At 40.3% G+C, this 20,729-nt stretch overlaps 3 protein-coding genes across 3 annotated transcripts; 1 reads left to right on the forward strand and 2 right to left on the reverse strand.

Annotated features, from left to right (window-relative positions):
* Positions 1 to 1,333: 1,333 nt before the first annotated feature.
* N7525_011509 (uncharacterized protein) lies at positions 1,334 to 3,561 on the forward strand (the record flags this gene model as incomplete). The annotated part of the gene is made up of 2 exons (XM_002560499.2): positions 1,334 to 2,132; positions 2,315 to 3,561. The coding sequence occupies 2 exons, from the start codon at positions 1,334 to 1,336 to the stop codon at positions 3,559 to 3,561; spliced, it is 2,046 nt and encodes a 681-aa protein (XP_002560545.2).
* Positions 3,562 to 4,338: 777 nt separating this feature from the next.
* Positions 4,339 to 5,543, reverse strand: N7525_011510 (porphobilinogen synthase HEM2; the record flags this gene model as incomplete). Its single annotated transcript, XM_002560498.2, has 2 exons — positions 4,339 to 5,241; positions 5,313 to 5,543. 2 exons carry the CDS (start codon positions 5,541 to 5,543, stop codon positions 4,339 to 4,341), a joined length of 1,134 nt encoding a protein of 377 aa, XP_002560544.1.
* A 1,232-nt stretch (positions 5,544 to 6,775) lies between these two features.
* On the reverse strand, positions 6,776 to 10,204 carry N7525_011511 (uncharacterized protein; the record flags this gene model as incomplete). The annotated part of the gene is made up of 6 exons (XM_061215514.1): positions 6,776 to 6,817; positions 6,867 to 7,407; positions 7,469 to 7,860; positions 7,911 to 8,036; positions 8,090 to 8,796; positions 8,860 to 10,204. The coding sequence occupies 6 exons, from the start codon at positions 10,202 to 10,204 to the stop codon at positions 6,776 to 6,778; spliced, it is 3,153 nt and encodes a 1,050-aa protein (XP_061068026.1).
* Between the last annotated feature and the right edge of the window lie 10,525 nt (positions 10,205 to 20,729).

Consider the following 20,729-nt stretch of genomic DNA (forward strand, 5'->3'; position numbering starts at 1 on the left):
TGATAGTGATAGTGATAGAATTCTGAGAGTTGGGACTGAATCAGGTGCCAGTATGTACAATACCTACTTAGGTACATGTATATCTATATACATGCCTGTACGGAGATATTCCGTATAAGAATATGACAGATAAAGTGGGAGTTTTGAACTGTAACAAAGAAAAGTCGTCTAAACTCCCTGAAAGCGCCCATGAGGCATCCGTGCCCAGCCGACTCCTCTAGTTGATTTTAGTTCCTTGGTCCTAGCGCCGCGGCACGCTGCAGTCATCAATAATTCCCGAGATGGGCGCCAGAATCCATGGGGGAAAAAAAAATTAAAAACAGGCTTTTAGAAGGAATTAGGGAGAAAGGGAATTAGAATAACAATTATAACAAGGGAAGAATTAAATAAAATATATATGTCAATATACCGAGAAAATAATCACCAAAAATTCGAAAAACCCTTTAAGCGGCATAACCGCCCTTATGCGCGGGACACGGCGTACACGGCGTACACGGGCGCCAATGGCGAATGTGGGCAAAAAAGAAATTTGGGAGGGAAACGAAGTCAGCGAAGTCAGCGGATGGGCCACCTGGGCAATGTCTCAGACCCGCGCCTTTCACTAGGAGACGGCTGATCGCTTCTCCGATTGGTTGTGAGTGTTGACGCCGTCATTGCCGATCGCCAACTTCCCCTTTCCCTCTTTTTTTTTCCCTTTAGTTATTGGACTCTTTTTTATTATTATTTTTTATTATTTTGTACTTTTCATGAAAAAGAGAGAGAGAGGGAGAGTGAGAGAAGAGACAGAGGGTCCTAGCTCGGTGTTTTCCCTTTCTCTCTTATTAGTTCTCTTCCCCCCCCCCTCCTCCCTCTTCTCCCCCATTTTCCGTCTCTTCCTCCTTTGGCTTTCTCTCTCTTTACCTCTTCTTTATATTGAAACCTTTTTGCTACTTCTTCTTCTTCTTCTTCTTCTTCTTTTTTTATATCTTTTTTTCTTCCCATTATTAAAAACAACCCTCTTGGTTGAATGCTCTCTTTCAACACATCTTGTATACTATCTCTGATAATCTCCCGATCTCCTCGCCCCACCCGCGGGTGACTTAACTGGCAATTCTACGCAAACACCAAAAGAGTTGACTAAGATATTGGAAGTATTTCCAGAACTTTGAAAAGCCTCTATTCTCTTCTCTTTGAGACTCATCCCTCATATTTGGGGGCTATTTCTTGGCAATTGAGTTGTTACCTTTGCCTATCTCCGCCATATACTTGAATAGTCTCTTGCACCTCTCGGTGTAACCTCAGCCCTATTCTTTTGTGGTCTCTGCTTTCGCCTTCATTTCTTTTCTTGGCTTCTATGATGACGGCTCTTGCTGCTGGACCCGTCATGAATGGTGGTCACGATTCTGGGGCCGAAACAGGGACGGAGCACAGCCCATCCCGATTTACTGCAGTTAATGGGAGAGAACCTGTGAACCCTGGCAATACCAATGGGAAAGGGAATGGGCCAACACCCAGTTCCATCCCCAATGGAGAACATGTGCCAGCCCAGGAAAAGACCAACTCAGATGCCACTCAACGAGATGACCGGGATGATCCTGCCAATGATCAAGAGAAGTGGTCACAAAGATCCTCGCCCAGCGGCTCTCACAATAAGAATAAGAGAAAGAGATCAGAATCCCGAGAACGAGATTCTGTGAACGCTTCCAGGAGCCCGGTGACCCGTCCTATGGACAGCAACCAACCCAATCCGAATGGCAGTATACCAGGATCGGTCTCGGAGATGGAGCGTGGCAATCATTCTGCAACACCGTCGCAACGGTCTGAGGGCAATGATGCGGGCCAGACTTCTGCTAATAGTCCTTGGTCAGAATATGATTCTCAGCTGATCACTCAAGCACAACGGGCCCAGCAAATGGATGCATCGGATGCCCACCTAGCAGACGCTCTTCAACGCGAGGCAGGCCAAGAAAAGTCCATAACAAATCGCTCGACCCCCGGCCCTCAACACCCATCCTCTCCTGGTTATGCGCCAGACCGACATGGGACAATGCAGGTGGCTCCAAAGAGAAAGCGGGTATTTAGTAACCGAACGAAGACAGGTTGTATGACCTGCCGCCGCAGAAAAAAGAAATGCGACGAGCAACATCCGGCATGTAAGTCCACTCCTAATAGTTCTAGCTCCCCTTTCTCCCTCTCTCTCGGTTTTTTTGGGCGGTTTTTTTTTTTTTTTTTTTTTTTCCTTTTTTTTCCCTTTTTTTCTGGCTTTTCCCTTCCGTTTCCAAATCATTCCCCGTCCAAGATCAACGAAAGGAGCGACATTAATGATGCATTGTAGGCAACAACTGTATTCGTGGAGGCTTCTTATGTGAAGGGTATTCATCCCGAAGCACCTGGCAAAAGCCATCTAGCACGAAAACTCCGATCCCTTTGCAATCCAAAGAAGGCTATTCAGACATCAATGGCCCGTATATGCAAGAAACATCACGACCTCAAGACCGACAGCCTGGCTTAGTGGAGCATGTCGACGCGGCAAAAATCAGGCCCCTGGTGGAGGAGAATGACCGCCCTGTGCAACAATACAGCACCAGCCCAACACATACACCATCCAACCATGCGTGGTCAAAACAAGCTTGGCCAGGTGCTGGGCCAGGCGCCACGTCTAATACTGGTCATCCCCCCTATCCATCCGAACCTATAGCGAAAGTCGTCGATTATCGGGAGGTCCCACCAATCCATGAGCTGTCGCGGGAAGGACGTCCCAAACCTGACTACCCCGTCATCTCTTCTCTTCGGGACCTTAGTCATCCGTCTCATCCTAAATCCAGTATGCCCTTGTTCCAAAATGGGCCCGAGCAACGAACGTTGCCCGCGGCGGCTGTGGATACCCATAGTCCCCAGGCGCAGGCTCGAATGGCGCTCAGTATCGAACATCAGCTCTCTGGCCGTACCGTGTCGAGTGACGAGACGGAGAAGGAAAAGATGATCAGGGGCAAGCTCTACCGACCATTTGACGTGCACCTCGTAGAGGAAAGGGATCGCTGCCGAGGTGCTCTGTGGAAATTTAACAACGCCTGCAATCCGCTCAATGGCATCAGTTCGAAAGAGCAAAACCGCCTCCTGAAGGAGGTCATCGTACCCCCGGCATGTTCCATTGTCAATTCACCAGCTGGAACCGGCGTGCCTCGCTCTGTCGGATCCATCGGCCAAGGGGCGGTCGTCGAGGCCCCCTTTAGTTGCCACTATGGTTATAATATCCACCTCGGCGAGGACGTCATGATCTCGGAAAATTGCCTGTTTGTGGATGACTGTGTTATCCGCATCGGTGCTCATACATGGATAGGCCCCAACGTCAAAATAATTAGTTCAACCGCTCATCCCAACATGCAAGAGCGCAAAGGATCGCAAAGTCGGTATCAAGGTCGTCAGGTCATCATTGAAGAAGATTGTTATGTGGGCGCGGGGTGTATCATCTACCCAGGGGTTCGTCTTGCTCGTGGGGTTTATGTGGCCCCGGGAGAGATCGTCAACACGAACATTGCAGGTTACATGTTTCAGGGATCAAAACCCAGCTTTGCTATGTGAATGGAGTGACGTGAATTGATGAATTTTGTATATGGAAACGCCGAAAGATCTTCCGCTACGGTGCTGGTTTACCAACGCTTATAAGTGGGAGAGCAAAATTATGACTCCGCATGGATTTCTTCGTCTGGTTTGGTTTGATCATATTTGATTTGATTTGGTTCCTTTTTCTTCCCCCTACCTGTTTTTGTTCTTTTCTCGTTTTTGATATCCACTGTCGCTGTCGAATGGTTTCCCCTTTCCTTGATTCACCGCTCCCGGTCGCTTGATCAGTTGGTACATTGAACGTCATTCCATTTCCTACTATGGTCGACATCGAGAATCCAGAGACATATACCTGGGGCTTTCATCGTTGGCTGATAGCAGAAGGGTGTTGTTAGCGTTCTGCGCGGCGAACCGGGTGTTATCTTGCAGTCTATACACAATGCCTCTGCATCATTTACCTCAATTCAATCTCGATTCTGCAAAGTTTTTACATGTCAATTAGAGATCAAATATCTGCTACACCATCGGTTGGACAGAAAAAGAAATAATAATAATTAATAGCATTGTAACAAGGGGTAATCGTTAACAACCAAATAAAAAGGAAACATCATATCTCATAAGGGGAATCTATCCAGTTTCAGGTAGCATTTTATGTTTAACACATCGGACCCGTTATAAAAGTCAGATATAGAAATGTAGTCATGGTAATCACACGGAAAATGAGATGCCCGAAAAATCGCACTTTTGGAGTGGAGAAAGTGTAGAAAAGGAGAAAATGGCGAGCTGAATAAAAAACTAAAGCCAGTCGAGGAATTCTGGGACGAAATAACTGATCACAATCCCAGCGCCTGCTCTCAATATGCCTTCGGTGCTTTCGAAGGCCATATCCTTGAGATTGAAGACACCGGCCTTGGCAGCGGCATGGATCATTGCAAATTCACCACTGACTTGGTAGGCGGCCACTGGAAGATCCGGTGCCAAATCCTTGGCATCCCGGATGATATCAAGGTAGCTGCTAGCTGGCTTGACCATGATAATATCTGCACCTTCGGCCATATCTCTCTGTATCGCACGTCGGGCAAGACCGCGGCCGCCTGGGGGAAGCTGGTAGCACCGACGATCCCCGAATGAGGGACAGGAGCCAGCCGCATCACGGAACGGTCCATATAAGCAGCCGCTGAATTTGGCACTGTAAGACATCAAAAGTACACGGTGTGCCATACCAGCTTCAATCAACTTGAGCTTGATAGCCCGGATCCTTCCGTCGTTCATGTCTGACGGGGCCACGCAGTGAGCTCCAGCCGCCGCGTAGGCAATAGCTACATCGGAGATCCGGTCAACGGATTGCGCATTGTCAAGAGATCCATCTTCTCGTAAGATACCACAGTGGCCGTGCGAAGTATACTCGCAGAGACATACATCGGTTGTGATATAAAGTTGAGGGAAACGAGACCGGAGAAGACGAATCGCTTGAATTACAGGACCATCTGGGTCATCTGCGGCGGTTCCAAGTGCATCTTTGGCGGACGGTTGAAGCGGGACACCAAATAGCATTACTGAGCGCAGCCCCTTCCGAACAAGGGGGGCAAGGAAAGGAACCAGGCGATTAATTCCACGGCGGTATTGATTCGGCAACGAGGGGATTGATGTCTCCTCGTCCGGGTTGTCTGTGATAAACAATGGATATATGAGCATATCCTATGGTGACAATGTATTAGCGATGAGCTGCTAGTGCGATTCTGTGTTCTATAACATCATTGAGGGCGGACCTTTGTCAATTGCCTATCAGCCTGCCATGCTCTGGTCAGGGGATGACTGTATCCGGAGTGTAGCTGGCTGGAAACTTCGCCAGAAATGCTGACGCTTGTGGCTGCGGTGCTGGCGTACGACCGAGCGGTCGCATGAGACCGGTGAGATCGGGCGTGAGAGATTTGCGAGCTGCCATCATCCACACGGGCATCACGAAAGGCAATGTCGGAGACCAAATTTGAGAAGGACATGGTTGAGAGAGAGAGAAAGAGAGCGAAATAAACACAGAGAACAAGATTCAATGGAATTTAAGGGAAATTCCAAAGTGAGGAGGCCGAGGATAAGGTGAATAAGGTGAATATCGGGCAACTCTGATTGGTTGGCTAAGCCTTTCACATCCCGCACTTTGCCACTCCAAAGTCTGCCGGATATCCGGAGGGTGGAAGATCAGATAGAAAAAGGGCATTTGGAATTGGAAATGTATTGTTTAGGGCTATATACTCCGTATTCCGTTTACAAATAGTCGTGTATACTGCCTTGCGTATACTTTCCGCGGTGGTCCTTTTATATGTCATTCTATATACCTTTTTGATACACATTTTCTTTTGCATATGATAGAGAGAGACTACTGGTCTTATATCGACTTATCTGATCTTCGTAGTTTTTGTATAATAAATATGATAATCCCTATTAATAACCTTATTAGCTTTTAAGGGTTACCTAGGTAAGAATCTCTATGTACAACATAGAGTGTAGCTTAGTATAAGTTGTGACGGTTACCACGTTTCTGCTGGCCCATACCGCCTCAACACATCCATTGCATATAATAGTAGCGCTATTGTTGAGCAGGCCTGATATTCAGAAACAACAATTGATCTTATGCTAGCAACACCTTGACTACAGGATAGCCTTATCCGGTATCTCCCATGAGACGACCTGGACCATGACTCAGACCATGTCTCCCTTGAAATGATACTGGCAAAACCAACCTACAAGAGACAGTCTCTGAGTGGTGTGACGGCCTCAAGCAATAGGAAGCTATTGGTAGACTATCCGACGAAATCCTAACATGGGGAGAGAAAGGCAAAAGGCAGGGCCTGCTGGCGACGGACTATCTAGTGCGTGCAAGGGGTTCAAGTTCAGTGAATGCCCTACTCCAAAACAGACCAAATTAAGCAAACATGCTATACAGCTCCGTGACAGAGGCGGACATGGAGAGCTCTAATGGAGTGATATCAGCTAAGGATCAGTAGCCGGATACTGGTAATGACCGTCTTACCCCATTCACGCTATCTATACCATGCCACTATCGATATTTAGTCACCACAAGTCCTCTTGATCATTGTGCAGGTGGTCTGCGAATGGGATAAGCAGAATGGATTTAAGAAATGGCTTGAGAGTCCTCTTCATATTTTTTGAGATACTTTGGGCTCGTATAATGCTCCAACACGGGAGAACTCTTGACAGCCCACATAAATACCGACTAGTCTCGACTCACTTGGGGGTTTGTATACCCTATCGCGCGCTAAGAGCCGTTGGTAGCTTTCTGCAGACGTTCCATCTCTGCACCATACATCTCGCCAGTCATATCCGAGAGTATTGGCCGGGTCATCAGGGGAAGCGATGGAGAGTCTTAGCTTCTCGTAACGAGGTTGCTCATTCCATTCAATCTCAAACTCGATTTCCACTAGCTCGTGCTCTGTGGCCGCAACGGACAAGCCAATAATCTGAGCGTCCCGTGCAAAGTGAACTGTTTGACGGGCGGCGACATTGAAGTCACCTATGCTTGCTCTTCTATCTGATGAATAGACGAAGACAAGTCCGATAATCGCCCGGTCTCGGAAATAGGCCTCAGCTTCGACTATGGTCTCTCTACAGCCGTCGTCATTCTGTGTCTCAAAGTAAAGTTTCCGCACCTGGTCAAAAGGGGGATGTTGTTCCGGGATCACCTGAGCTCTCTGGCTTCCATTCCCAGAAATGACTGCCCGGACGCTATCAGAAGACACATTCAATATCCATGAGATGGCTGTCAATTCCTCGCCAGTGTCACTCTGGTACTGGTGTTGCAGCTTTTGGGGTGGAAGGGAGTGAAAGCCTGGGGAATGGAATGTCACACTGCGAGAACGTGTTGTCTCAATATGTATGGCTGTGACTTGACCTATTTCCATTCCCTGACACTCCCATTGGAGTGAGCCAGATAGTTAACGATTGGACTTTCTCATCTGGGGAGAGTTCAAAACCATCATCGAGTTCGTTCATCCATTGCCCTACTATGCTGGGACTTGGATGGTCATAATACTCGAGCTTCAAACCGGATATGCGATTAGAGGATCTGGATCGGCCTCGGATGCCCATGGATGCCTGGATTTTCCGGACATTCTTGAGGGATGCATAGGTCTGATAGTTACCAGGCTTTGAACTGTCTATGAAATGAGTGAATTTTTCGTCGTATCTTAGCTGATCGTCGGGTATCTGATGGCATTCATGATTCACAACATCCGGTATCATAGGTTGTTCGCCACATTGTTGGGACTGGATACCGACTCGGATAAAACGGTGTTTGTTTGCCTAGGTCTCGATCAGAAGCTGTTCGGGGCGCTCAAGGCATTGCTACATACTGATTCAAGAGCAACAAATCCAGTGATGGTGTTTCCAGGCGGGAAAATTGGTAGAAGTTCAACAGATGCGTAGAGTCGAGAGCGAAGAGGAGCAAAAGTGGCACTTCGTCCATAGTTTGTTAAGACCTGGATCAAAATCAGCATCGCACACAAATGCTTGGAGGATATGTAGAAAAGACCTGCAAGCCACCTAGGCCAATTGTTGAGTGGTGTCTCTGACTGTCTTCTAGAATGCCGACTTGATTGATACGCTCCCCATTTGAGCCATTGACAAAGAAAGAGATTTCGCAGCCGCTGTTGGAGCCGAAAAGTACAGACTTTCCATCAGAGTAGAATATTTCTATTCCAATGAGTGGGTAAGGACTGGATGCCATGTGGAATACAAGCCTTGTCAAGGACCCGAGAAGCAGGCCTCTTGAGCCACCGAAGTCAATATTGATCCGCGGCTCAAAAGCCCGAGAAGGCTGGGATGGTAGGAGAGTACTGGTTATCAGATCCTCATGCCTTGGGGGATGCGGTGTCCACAAATGGGCCTGTACACAAGATGAATCCATTACACCTTGAGAGGGGAACTTCACAGAAGCTCCGGCATGGCCGGTCAATTTACCGAGGCCGAGCGAAACGATCTTGAAACAATCTAAACCTGCAAGCAGGCAATACCAATCTAACCTCTCTGGAATGCTAAGGATTCCCTGGGCAATTCCAGGGCCATTGCTATCACCAACCCAACCCGACGAATCTGAATTCGTGAATATAAACTTAATCCCTGTCAGCCCCTCTGAGCAAAATGCCACGCAAAGAGCTTTCACATGGGAGCTGGACGGAATCTCTATCCACTTCTGGAAAGCTGGAATGTGATATCCGACTAAACGGTCAACATTGTCCCCTGGCAGAAATAGGTTTATTCCTGATATAAAGCTCCGTGTGCGGATTTGGACAGTGGAAATACCTATTCGCTGTCGATGATGTTGACGCGGCGGCATGAATGGTTGTGTCCTGTGGTAAAGCACACGACATCCTTCATCCAAGGGGCTATCCGCACCAATAGAGGCTAGCTGGCCTGAAAAAGAGCCAGCTATCTCCATAAGCTGAAGCGGCTTCCCAGTACTCTCGCCATCGATTAGCTGAAAATAGCTGCCTTGGCTTTGCACTGGGTGAAAGGCAGATCCATATGGACCATTTCGAAAAACAGCCTCTTGATCCACGAGAGCAGCAATGGGTTCCAGCAGCTGCCGAATTCTCTTTCGATTGACCAAGGGCAGGAGTCTAGCCCTTAGAGATGCCCTGGTCCAAAAGAAAAGCCGAGACCAGTCCCATTTATCTGTAAGTCTCGGGAAAAGAAAGTCTGCCTCCTGACCAAGGAGAAACCTACTTCGCCAGTACAACTGTGGGAGTGTATCGACGGTTGCAAGTAGAGCTAGATTTCGACATACGAGTCTGATATTCAGAAGCTCCCCAAATGATAAATATGAAAATATCTCATATTTCAGCTCAGGCGAGAGTGCATCGAAGAAATGGTGCTTGGGTATTCCCAGTCTTTTACATCTATCTTCTCTCATGTCATCAGGGAATGGGAGTAGATGCCGGTTGTCATTGGACCCAATGGGACTAGAGGCACAGTTTCCCCCTTCATTGTGGTAGCCAATGCCCACCACGGTCGCAGTCGTCGGGCGAGCACCATCTCGCCCTTTCCAGAGCGAACCGCCAGGTGCCTTGCAGAAGCCAAAGGTAGTCGTTTTCAAGTCGTCCACGGAAGGAATCGCACAGGGGTCAGCGTAAAAGTGCGAGCTCAGATCCACTGCCTTAGGCCGCCCGAACGATTTGTGTGTTTGCGCAGCGCCCTCATAGTCGTGGCCAAATTCAAAACTGGAGGCTTCGAGACAAGGAGTGCAATAGAGCTGGTAGAAGACCGACTCTGCAATGGCCGTCTCATTTCGGAAGTAATCATCCTGCCCATGACCGAGCCTGAGGAGAAGCAATCTCCAGCACGAGTTGTGGAAGCCGAAGCACCAACGGCTTTCAGATGGTTCGCAAAGCCTCCATTCCTCCAGCGCCTCAGTTCCCACGTCGACATAGGATAGATCGTTGCCAAGCGGTGCGTAGAGATTGTTCCGGCAGCGTATTATCCCTAGCCCAGTTATGGTGACATAGCCAAAAGCGGTATTGGTTGAGTAGATGCCGCGTACTTCTGCGTACCAGGGGCGAACGCGGGTCTGCAGAGACGCTGGATCATCGCTATAGGGATCGGGTAGCAGAATGACTCCGCAGAAAGGGCAGTAAACGTTAGAAGGCATCGAGTTAAGTTATCACGCGTTCCCGTACCCCTGGTTGGAGTGGTTAGGCAAGCATAGCCTAGAGCTCGAGTGGTTTCAAAAAGAATCTCACGAAATCTAGCAATGACATCCGCACCTGAGCCGAGCAAGTTGATAGTCAAGCATTGAAGGTTGACGAAGGAGTAACCTTGGAACAGATCTCATGCGCTATGCCCTAGGGTCTCAGACCACAGATCGGGTCCCCCTAAGCCCTTGGTAGGGTTACCGGTCAATGCTTAGTAGGGTCCCGCCTGATTTTCGCTTATATAATCAAGGTTCTATTTTAAAATGTAACCTTCTAAGGTTCGGGTTGCAGCTGACGGGGACTAGAAAAGACTTGGCGGGGACTAGAAAAAGTGATTATATAATTTCTAGTCCCGTCACGTTTTTCCGGCCGGATAATTAAAATTGAACCCCTAGATTAGGATATATATTTTGTATCTCTTTTAAGTATAATAAGATATATTACTACTATTTTTACTAGTGACCTATAAGCGCCCACCAGTGGCAGAGGCGTATAGGTAATAATTTGCTAAGCGTAGTAGAAGTAAATCTAGGGCGGATCCGAGCTAAGATAGCCTATAGGCTGCCTTTATAGCCTATAGCTAGCCTTTCTAGCCTATAGCCGGCTTTTTTTCGGTACCTATAGCCCACCTTTTATATACTAGTTTACTATTAGGACTAGAGGGGTATAGCTGTGACGATCTGGAGGTTCGACTGTATAGTCACGTGATGATATTTATCTTAGGTATATGATAGGATAGATTAGGGCTTAGAGTTAAGGTCGATAGGGTTTTCTACTAGATAACTCCGACTCGAGATCTATATATATAGAAAGGATCCTATAGCTAACGATCCTTTCCTCTTTCTCTTTCCCTCTTTATACTTAGTATTTTAAATAAAATACACTCTTTGTATTAAAAATCTAGTAGGTTATATAATACTAAGTACTACTTTTAATTTCTTTATAATAGTATAGCTATATAAACTGTTGGTATGATAGTGTATATAGTAAGGCATACTATGGAGGGTGACAATAGTTATATTAACTTACCGGTACTATCTAAGGATACCTTAGGTATACACTATATAAAAAGAATTAATAATATAACTTGCCTCCTAGTATCATAATGAGATAATAAAGGTATCATAAAGATATCACAGATTATCTCAGATTTGCCTCCTAAAAGGGTATAAAAGCATGTCTGATTTCGACCCTTGATGAAATGTAACTTACTTCTTAATTTTATCTGCTTCATATATAACGTCTTTCCTTCCTATTTAGGATAAGTATAACCTATTGACTATATTTTATATAATCCTATTATATAAGATTATATAAGATAACTTCCTAAAACGGTTATAGTCTATACTAGACTATAATATCCTATCTACTAAATTGCTTATAGGTTATAAGCCCGGCTAGTAACCTATTTCCTATTTAGGAAATATAGGTATACATTTCCTATTAAAGAAGGCCGAGGTTTATCCGAAACTCCGAATTATCTCCGAACTATATACTACTATAAGTAGTATATAAAGAAAGTTTATATACTATATCTTAATATAGTATATATCTATTTATACTATATACTATTATTAGTATATAGTATTACCTAAGGATATACTATTAGGGGATTGTTAACGGCACCCCCCCCCCTGGATCCTCACACCCCCCTTTGGATCATGGCACCCCCCCCCCTTGCCTGAACATTAAGGCGTACACCCCACCGCCTTCCTAATCCGGGTACCGCATTTACCTCGACACCTACACCTTCCTAGCGCATTCCTCACCGCCTTTGAGGTTTCACACCGCCTTCGTGTCAAACTCCCCTAACACTATAGGACGACAGCAGATACCTACAATTTATATACAAACACATAGTGAAAGGAAGTCACTTTTATCAGCACCATACCCAGCACCATACCCAGCACCATACCCAGCACCATACCCAGCACCATACCCAGCACCATACCCAGCACCCTACCCAGCATCATACCCAGCATGACACCGAGGCCAGCACCGAGGCTTGCACTATACCCAGCACTAAGTCGTAAGACGTGAATGCAGACGTGAAAGGGGCCGGAAACGCGCGCGGGGACCTGGTTAAGAAGCAAATTTAACCTGTATGAGTATACCAATGCTTAATTCAATAAGAATGTGCAATTTCTTCTGATCAAAATGCATGTTTTTTTACTATGTAAACCGGAATTCCTATGGTGGTGGCAGAATTATATGGCAGAAAACTCTGCACTAGCAGAATTATATGGCAAAATCTAGTGTCGCACCTGATTAGGAAGGCGGTGGGGTATACGCCTTAATGTTCAGGCAGGGGGGGGGGTGCCATGATCCAAAGGGGGGGTGCGAGGATCCAAAGGGGGGTGTGAGGATCCAAGGGGGGGGTGCCGTTAACAATCCCCTACTATTATAGTATTATACTATATATAGTATATACCTATTTATTATATATACTATATCCTATTATAGTATATATACTTAAAGCACTATATACTACTCTTAGTATATAGTATAAATACTTAAAGAACTATATACTATTATTAGTATATAGTAATACTCTAATATTATATCTTACTATAGTATCTATAGAAAAGATATATCTCCCTAAATTAAGGGGATTAGAGAATTATATTATCTAGTCTATTAGGGTAAAAGCTGCCCTAATTAAGGATAATCTCTATACTCCTATAGAAACTCCCTCTATAGGAGTAAAGAATAATAAAGCTATATCTATTTTAAAGCTTTATTATAATAATAGACCGCTTCTATATCTTAAAGATATAGAAAGTGCTTATAAAGTATAGCTAAGACTTAAAGCCCTCTATAATCCTAAAGGCTTTACTACTAAGTATTATTAATATAGTATTAAGTGACTTTAACTTAATAGAAGAGTATCTTAATAGGTTTAAGATATTAGTAGGTAACCTTAAAGGAAAGGGTATTAAACTACCTAATTAGGTAGTAATAGCCCAGGTCCTAAATAGTCTTAATAAAGACTATAATAGATTTATTTAAAATATAACCTAATTATTAAGAAATAACCCTAACGCGTATACTATTAAATCTATATTCTCTAGCTTAATTAATAAAGCTAGAGGTAGAGAGTTATACGCTTATAAGGGAAGTTATTATACGAACGTTATAATACTTAAATATAAGTATTAAAGGTTATATAGAAATAAGCCCTTTAAGGGAAAGTATTATTAGTATTATAAGGTTATTAGTTATAATATTAATAGCTACTAGCTACTATTTCTAAATTTAGCGCCTAAAGGCTAGAAGCCTAGAGGTAAAAAGGCTAAAAAGGTTATAAAACTACTAATTTTAGCTACTAGGGAGTCTTATAAGGCTAAATTAGCTAATAAGACTAATAGCCCTAAGGCTCCTAGTTAGACTAAAGTGAATAATTATATTATATCTAAATCTACTAAAGATATTAATATATTAGATCTAGTTAATAAACTAGATAAAGATCTATATACTAGTATTAAAATATAGCCTCCTAAAGAAGCTAGTGATTAACTACTAGATATAGATAAACCCTATAACTATAAAGAGATATATCCTCTTTTAATATATAGTACTAAAGTAAGCGCTAAAGGACCACTAGATAATATAGGATTAAATCCTATAAAGGAAAAAGTGGACTTTATTCTTAATAGTGCTACTACTATTAGTACTATATATAAATTAGAATACTATTCCTATTATTAGCCTATAACTACTTTAGTTAGATAGGGTAAGGCTAATACTATTAAAGTAACCTATAAAGGTGATATATATATAAAGACTAATACTAGTGTTATATACTTATTAAAAGATATCTATTATATACCTAATTTAGGTATTAATTTAATAAGTATATACTAGCTATATAATCTAATTACTTTATTTATAAAAAATAAAGTATATCTATATATACCTTTAAAAAAGATAGTTACTATTACTATAAAAAGGGATAACCTCTACTATATAAATACTACTATATTAAAGAAGGCTATAAACACTACTTTAGTAGATACTAAGCCTAATTACCTTAATATAACTACTACTAGTAATAATAGCTATATCCTTAAGAGGACTATAAATAATAGTATTATTAATACTATTAAATTATAGTATATAAGATTAGGGTATATAAATATATAAGCCCTAAGAATTCTCTTATTAAACCTACTAAGGATAAAAATATCTCTAGAAGAAATTAAGGCCTTTCTTAAAGAAAAATATAAGGTATACCTGTTATCTAAAAATAATAGAAATATCTATAGGAAGTTAGATAATCCTACTAAGTATAAAATCTTAGATAGGATTTATAGTGATTTAGGTAGACCTTTACTACCTACCTATAATAAATATAGGTATTATATTACCTTCTTAGATAAAAAATCTAGATATCTCTAGATAACCTTACTATATAATAAATTAGATACTTATAAAGTATTTAAAAACTATAAAGCCTTAATTAAAAATATTAAAAATAAGAGAATTAAAGAACTTATAGTAGAGAGTATATTAATAAGTAATTTAAATTAGCCCTAACTAAATATAGTATTAACTATATAACTACTCCTAGTTATACTAAGGAGTCTAATAGGTTAATTAAACGAATAAACCTTACTCTATTTAATAGGGTAAGAGCGTTACTTATATAGTCTAAAACCCCTAGCTATTTATAGAGAGAAGTACTATAGGCTACTACCTATATTTATAATAGGTCTTTATATAAAGTATTAGGGTATAAAATACCGTATAAAGTGTTTTATAATAAAAGACCTAGTATATAAAATATTAAGGTCTAGGGCTCTTTAGCCTATTATTATATAAATAAATATAGAACTAAGCTATCTCTTAGAAAGGAAGAAGCTATAGTTATAGGCTATAGTAATTATAAACACTATAAGCTATAGGACTATAAAAGACTAAAATATCTATAGTCTAGGGATATTATAATATATAAGAGTAAATTTCTAGATAGACTACCTAGAAATTTAAATCCCTATAAAAATACTAGTCCTTATAAGGAAACTAAGCTTATAAGCTTAGAAAAGGTTAATATAGATCCTATATCTCCTAATAAGGAAGATAAAGTATTAACTAGAGGAGAAAACTCTAGAAGGATTACTATAGATCCTAATTATAGGATAGAAGTGTAAATACCTAAATTATATACTATAAAGGATACTATATTAACTAACTATATTAGCTTAATTAAGACTAATATAGATAGTAGGTTTATACTCACTACCTTAATACTATTAGAACCTAATAACTATTAAAAAGCTATTAATAGTCTAGAAAAGGACGAATAGTTAAAGGCTTACTATACTAGGGTAGAAGAACTAGAAAAATAAGGAACCTATAATATAATAGATATACTACCTAGTATAAACCCTATCAAAGGTAAATAGGTTTTTAAGAAAAAACCTATAAATAATCTAAATCCGGATAAGAATTATATCACTAATAGTGATAAAACTATTAGATATAAAGCTAGGTAGGTAATATAAGGATTTCACTAAAAACTAGAGGTAGATTTCCTAGAGACCTTTTCTACTATATATAGAACTAAGTTATAGTATCTAATATTAATAATAGCTATTAATAAAGGCTAGTACGTGCTATAATATAATATTAAAAATGCCTTTATATATACTAATATAGATACTAATATATATACTATCCTACTAATAGGAGTATATAAAGATAACCTAAGAAAGTGCTATTTCTTAAAGAAAGTACTATAACGTATTTCACAAGCGAGCTACGCACACAAGCGAGCTGCGCAGCCTAACCAACATGCCAATTTCAAATCCATTTATTTCAACCAAAACGCCATTAAATTAAATTTTTAAAAAAACATCATCTATCTAGACATGTCTCTCTCCTATATCCTAGCTTCCTACATACTCCGCACCCCCGGGGGGGGTTTTATACGCGGTTGTAAACCTAATTCACTATGCTAACCGGGACCGGGTTCAGCTACTTCCACCGGCTGTATAATTAGCGTAGATGCTTCTTACACTAAGAGACCGCTCTCTACGTATAGATACTTCCCAGATCTAGCACGCTTTTACTTCTTCTTCTCGTTTTCACCGCGTAAATCACTCACTTCTCTCTCTAGAAGTGTAGCGGATTGTATCGTCATTTAATAGGCTTTTAAAACCTAACTTATAGCGGAATTCAGCGGACTTAGGGGGGTTTTTAATCTAGTACGAAGCAATACTTTAATAGAGGAAGCTTGCTTTTCCAATTACCTATAGTTTGAAGGTGTTTTTAGATCCCAATCACTACCCCAGCTAGGGGGGGGGGTAGGGGTTCGAAGCCGGATATCTAGTTTCGAAATCACCCTATCTAGTTCAAAGGGGACTAAACCGGTAGATTAGAAGCTGTTTTTAATAGTCTCTAATTTAAAAGCTTCTATCCGTGTAGTAAGATAAGCTTCGAGGAAATCCAATTTATCTATATAATTAGATCTATACCGCATCCGGAATTCAACTAGTCTCCTATAAGCCCGTTTTAATATAGCAAAATAGCCTATATCTAGAGGTTATAAAAGATAGGATAAATGCGGGGGTATATAGATTAGTATAACCCGGTTTTTTTTATAGATTTTATCAAACCTCGGTGTTAAATAGCTTCTATAGCTATCTAGTATTAAAAGCCGATATACCCCCTTTATACACGTAGTACTAGGGATAAACAGCTTTTCAAGCTAGCGAAGTCCAATTTCATTAGTAGTCTAGCCGTTAGGACTAACGTCGAAACGCTAGTCGGAAGGAAGACCGTCGAACTAAGATTTAATAAAGACCTTGCCTTTAAAAATCAAGTATAGTAGAAGGGCCCGACTAGTAGCATTCGTACACTTAATAACCGTCACCTATTCACGATTTCTAGGTTATAAAAGTGCTCTCCGACTATAGTATTCGCTTCTCGTAATCACCCTCGCTATCGCTATTAATCCTATCGCGAAACCGGTCTTATCAAAGTTATAAACGTCGTCCGGGTCGATCCTAAATTATAAGATAGTTTTTTGAACTAGATTAAACCACCCCTTTATAACCTCCGGATCCTCACATTTCGTACGCTCGTAGTTATACCGTTTCGAAAACCGAGAGGATAGAAGAGAGCGTCTTTTTATATAGTTCGTCACCCAATTTTCGCCGACCGAAAGAACCGGGGTAGTACCGCGCTTTTCGAGGAGAAGATTCGCTATTTCTCGCACTATAGACGGCCGGGGAGCTAATCCCCGGGAATCTATAGAGAGAATCCATTTTTAAAGAGTTTCCTCTTTAACTTCTGTTAGTTTATACGAATTTGCGCGAGAATTCGCGCGAAACGTAGTCCTATAAAGACGCGACCGGAGGGTTGATTCAGGCACTTCGAATCGGCGTGCTACTCCACGAATAGCGCTAATTTCTTGATTTTTAATAGCTTTAATAGCTAATAAGATCCTACCCTCTCTCTCTGTTAAATTTCTAGAGGATTGGGAGCGGTTTGGTGGCATGGTGGGTGGTTGAATTAACTAAGTGCTAATTCATGGACGCGTTTTTGGTGGGGTGCGCAGCTCGCTTTTGTGCGCAGCTCGCTTGTGAAATACGTTATGGTCTAAAATAAAGTCTAAGACTTTAGTATAAATATCTATCTAAAATATTAGCTAAATTTAACTTTAGAGCATTCTCTTATAATAAGGGTATATATATAAACTCTAAAGAATAGTATATATTAATATATTACGTTAATAATATATTATTTATATATAAGGATTTAAGCTATATAAGAAATATAGTAGCTAAAATTAGCCACTATATAAAGATAGAAGAAATTAGTATAGTATTAATATTCTTAGATAATAATATAAAAATTAATTACTAGATAAAAATATTATATATAGACTAAAAGGGTTATATAGAGAAGTTATTAAATAAATTCTGAGCGTTAGCTTAATCCGTATTTTTTAAGCGCTTGTCTTAGTGCATTGGTAGAGACAACTAAGTATTCTACGGATATCTATAGGCTTAGCGTGACGCTAGAGGCCAGCACCTAGGCCAGCACCCAGCACAGCACCCAGCAGAGCGCCGAGGCCAGCACCGAGGGCAGAAGCCAGCATCCAGGCCAGCACCTAGCTAGGAGCAAACAAAGTCACGTGACCGTATAGATCCGATTGGTGGATAACTAAGGCACTAATAAATTCTGCCGGAAGAGGATCACATGACATTAAATTTTGAGGCCCTCACCGCCCCACTATTTTCTGGAGACCCATAGGAGAAGAATTAGATAATCGAATAAGATCCAGGTCACGTGACATGAGAGCAACCCCCCTTATGATATGGGTGCTTCGCTAACGCTCCGCAATCATTTTATAAGACAAGCTATATTAGAAGGAAAGGTTAATATAACCTAAATACCTTCTAAATATATACTAGCTAATTTCTTAACGAAAAACGTTAATCATACCTTATATAAATCTTATATAGATCTAGCTTAGCTAGATAATATATAAGATATAAGAAGCTATAGAGCACTCTTTTCCAATTATAATATTTTATCCTATAAGGTTTTGATTATATATTAGTTTTTGACGAGACTTTATAGCTATATACACTATATACTATAATCCTTATAGTCCCTATAAGGATTACGGGGGCCTATTAGTATAATAGTGTATATAGTAAGGTATACTATAGAGGGTGACAATAGTTATATTAACTTACCGGTACTATCTAAGGATACCTTAGGTATACACTATATAGTAAGAATTAATAATATAACTTACCTCCTAGTATCATAATAAGATAATAAAGGTATTATAAAGATATCACAGATTATCTCAGATTTGCCTCCTAAAAGGGTATAAAAGCATGTCTGATTTCGACCCTTAATAAAATGTAACTTACTTCTTAATTTTATCTGCTTCACACATATAACGTCTTTCCTTCCTATTTAGGACAAGTATAACCTATTAACTATATCTTATATAATCCTATTATATAAGATTATATAAGATAACTTCCCAAAACGGTTATAGTCTATACTAGACTATAATATCCTATCTGCTAAATTGCTCACATAAACTATGAATTTAATTAGTTTCGGCCCTATTATATCCCTACTTTCGTTCTTTAGTACTATATAGCTAAGACCTTAACCTATATTAATCCTAAACCTATACTAAACTAAGAACCCCTAACTAATTAAGATAGTTAGTTTAAGATAAAACCTACCTATAAACTAGGATAGATAGCCTATCCTTATATCTAATAAAGAGACTAAATAAGAAACTATCGCTACTTATAACCTATATACCCTAACCCCCGATCTATAGAGACTAGTTAATATTAGTAAATATAATAAAAAAGAAGAACTAATTAGTATATAGCTACGCTAAATATTAAGAAGTAAAAGATTTATTAAGCTTACTTATAATTACTAAAGACTATAAAATCTAGTCTAAAAACTTAAAGATAAGATTATTATACTAAAAGTAGAGAGAACTAAATCTAATAATACTATAAAAGCACTCTATATTAAGCGAGATAAGGCTATCGTCTATTAAGATATCGCTATCTATAAGTATAATAAACTTACTTTCTATCTCTTAAATCTTTAAAGTTAGAATTAATATAATACTAGCGTACTAATTATAAAGGCCGCTACTATTTAAAAGTCTACTAAAATACCTAATATATCTATATTAAATAATAGAAAGAAAGTCCGATTTAAGACTTAGGAAACTATAATTTACTAGAAACTTAAAATAAACGCTAATTATTACCTTTTACCTATTTACTATAAACTCTATATCTAGAGCTATTATAAAGGTAAAGTTTAGCTATATATTACTCTTTAGATAAGCTTTAATATTAGTATCTTATATATAGACGCTAAAGATATTATCTTTTATTTAGGGTGTTAATATATTTGCCCCCCCCCCTGCCTGATTCTGCCTGATTTTCTGGCAGAATTCTTTTCTGCCAGGTAAATCTCTACTTTTGGAATATTGATTTATATAGTAAAAAATGTATGTTTATAATGAGAAAAAAATGCTTATTCCTATATAATTAAAGCTTTTATTCGTATATAACCCCCTATTTTGCTTAGTCTATATTAAATCTCCGTAGTAGCTCGGGCCTTAGCCTTAGCCTAAGCACCTTAGCGCCTCGGCCATAAGATATTCCTATACTACGACTAAGGAACAGGGTTAGACTCGGTATCAGACTCGGCGAGCGATAGAGGTTTACTATAAGTATAAAGTAAGGCTAGCGACCGTGGTAGTAGTAGTGGTAGTAGTAGCTATAAAAGTAGAGAATAGATAGGAGATAAAGGAGAGAAGAAGTAGGAATTAGTGGAGAGAAAGGTAGGTTTAACGAGGTAATATTAATTTTAAATTTAATTTCTATAAATCTTTACTTTTTATAAAGGGTACTTATTTTTATTAGGGGTTTATATAGTAAATAGAGGTACCACTAGGAGTGCTATACTTAACCA

Source organism: Penicillium rubens, assembly GCF_028828025.1.
Source record: "Penicillium rubens strain IBT 27055 chromosome Unknown utg000004l_segment0_segment0, whole genome shotgun sequence".
NCBI lineage: Eukaryota > Fungi > Ascomycota > Eurotiomycetes > Eurotiales > Aspergillaceae > Penicillium > Penicillium rubens.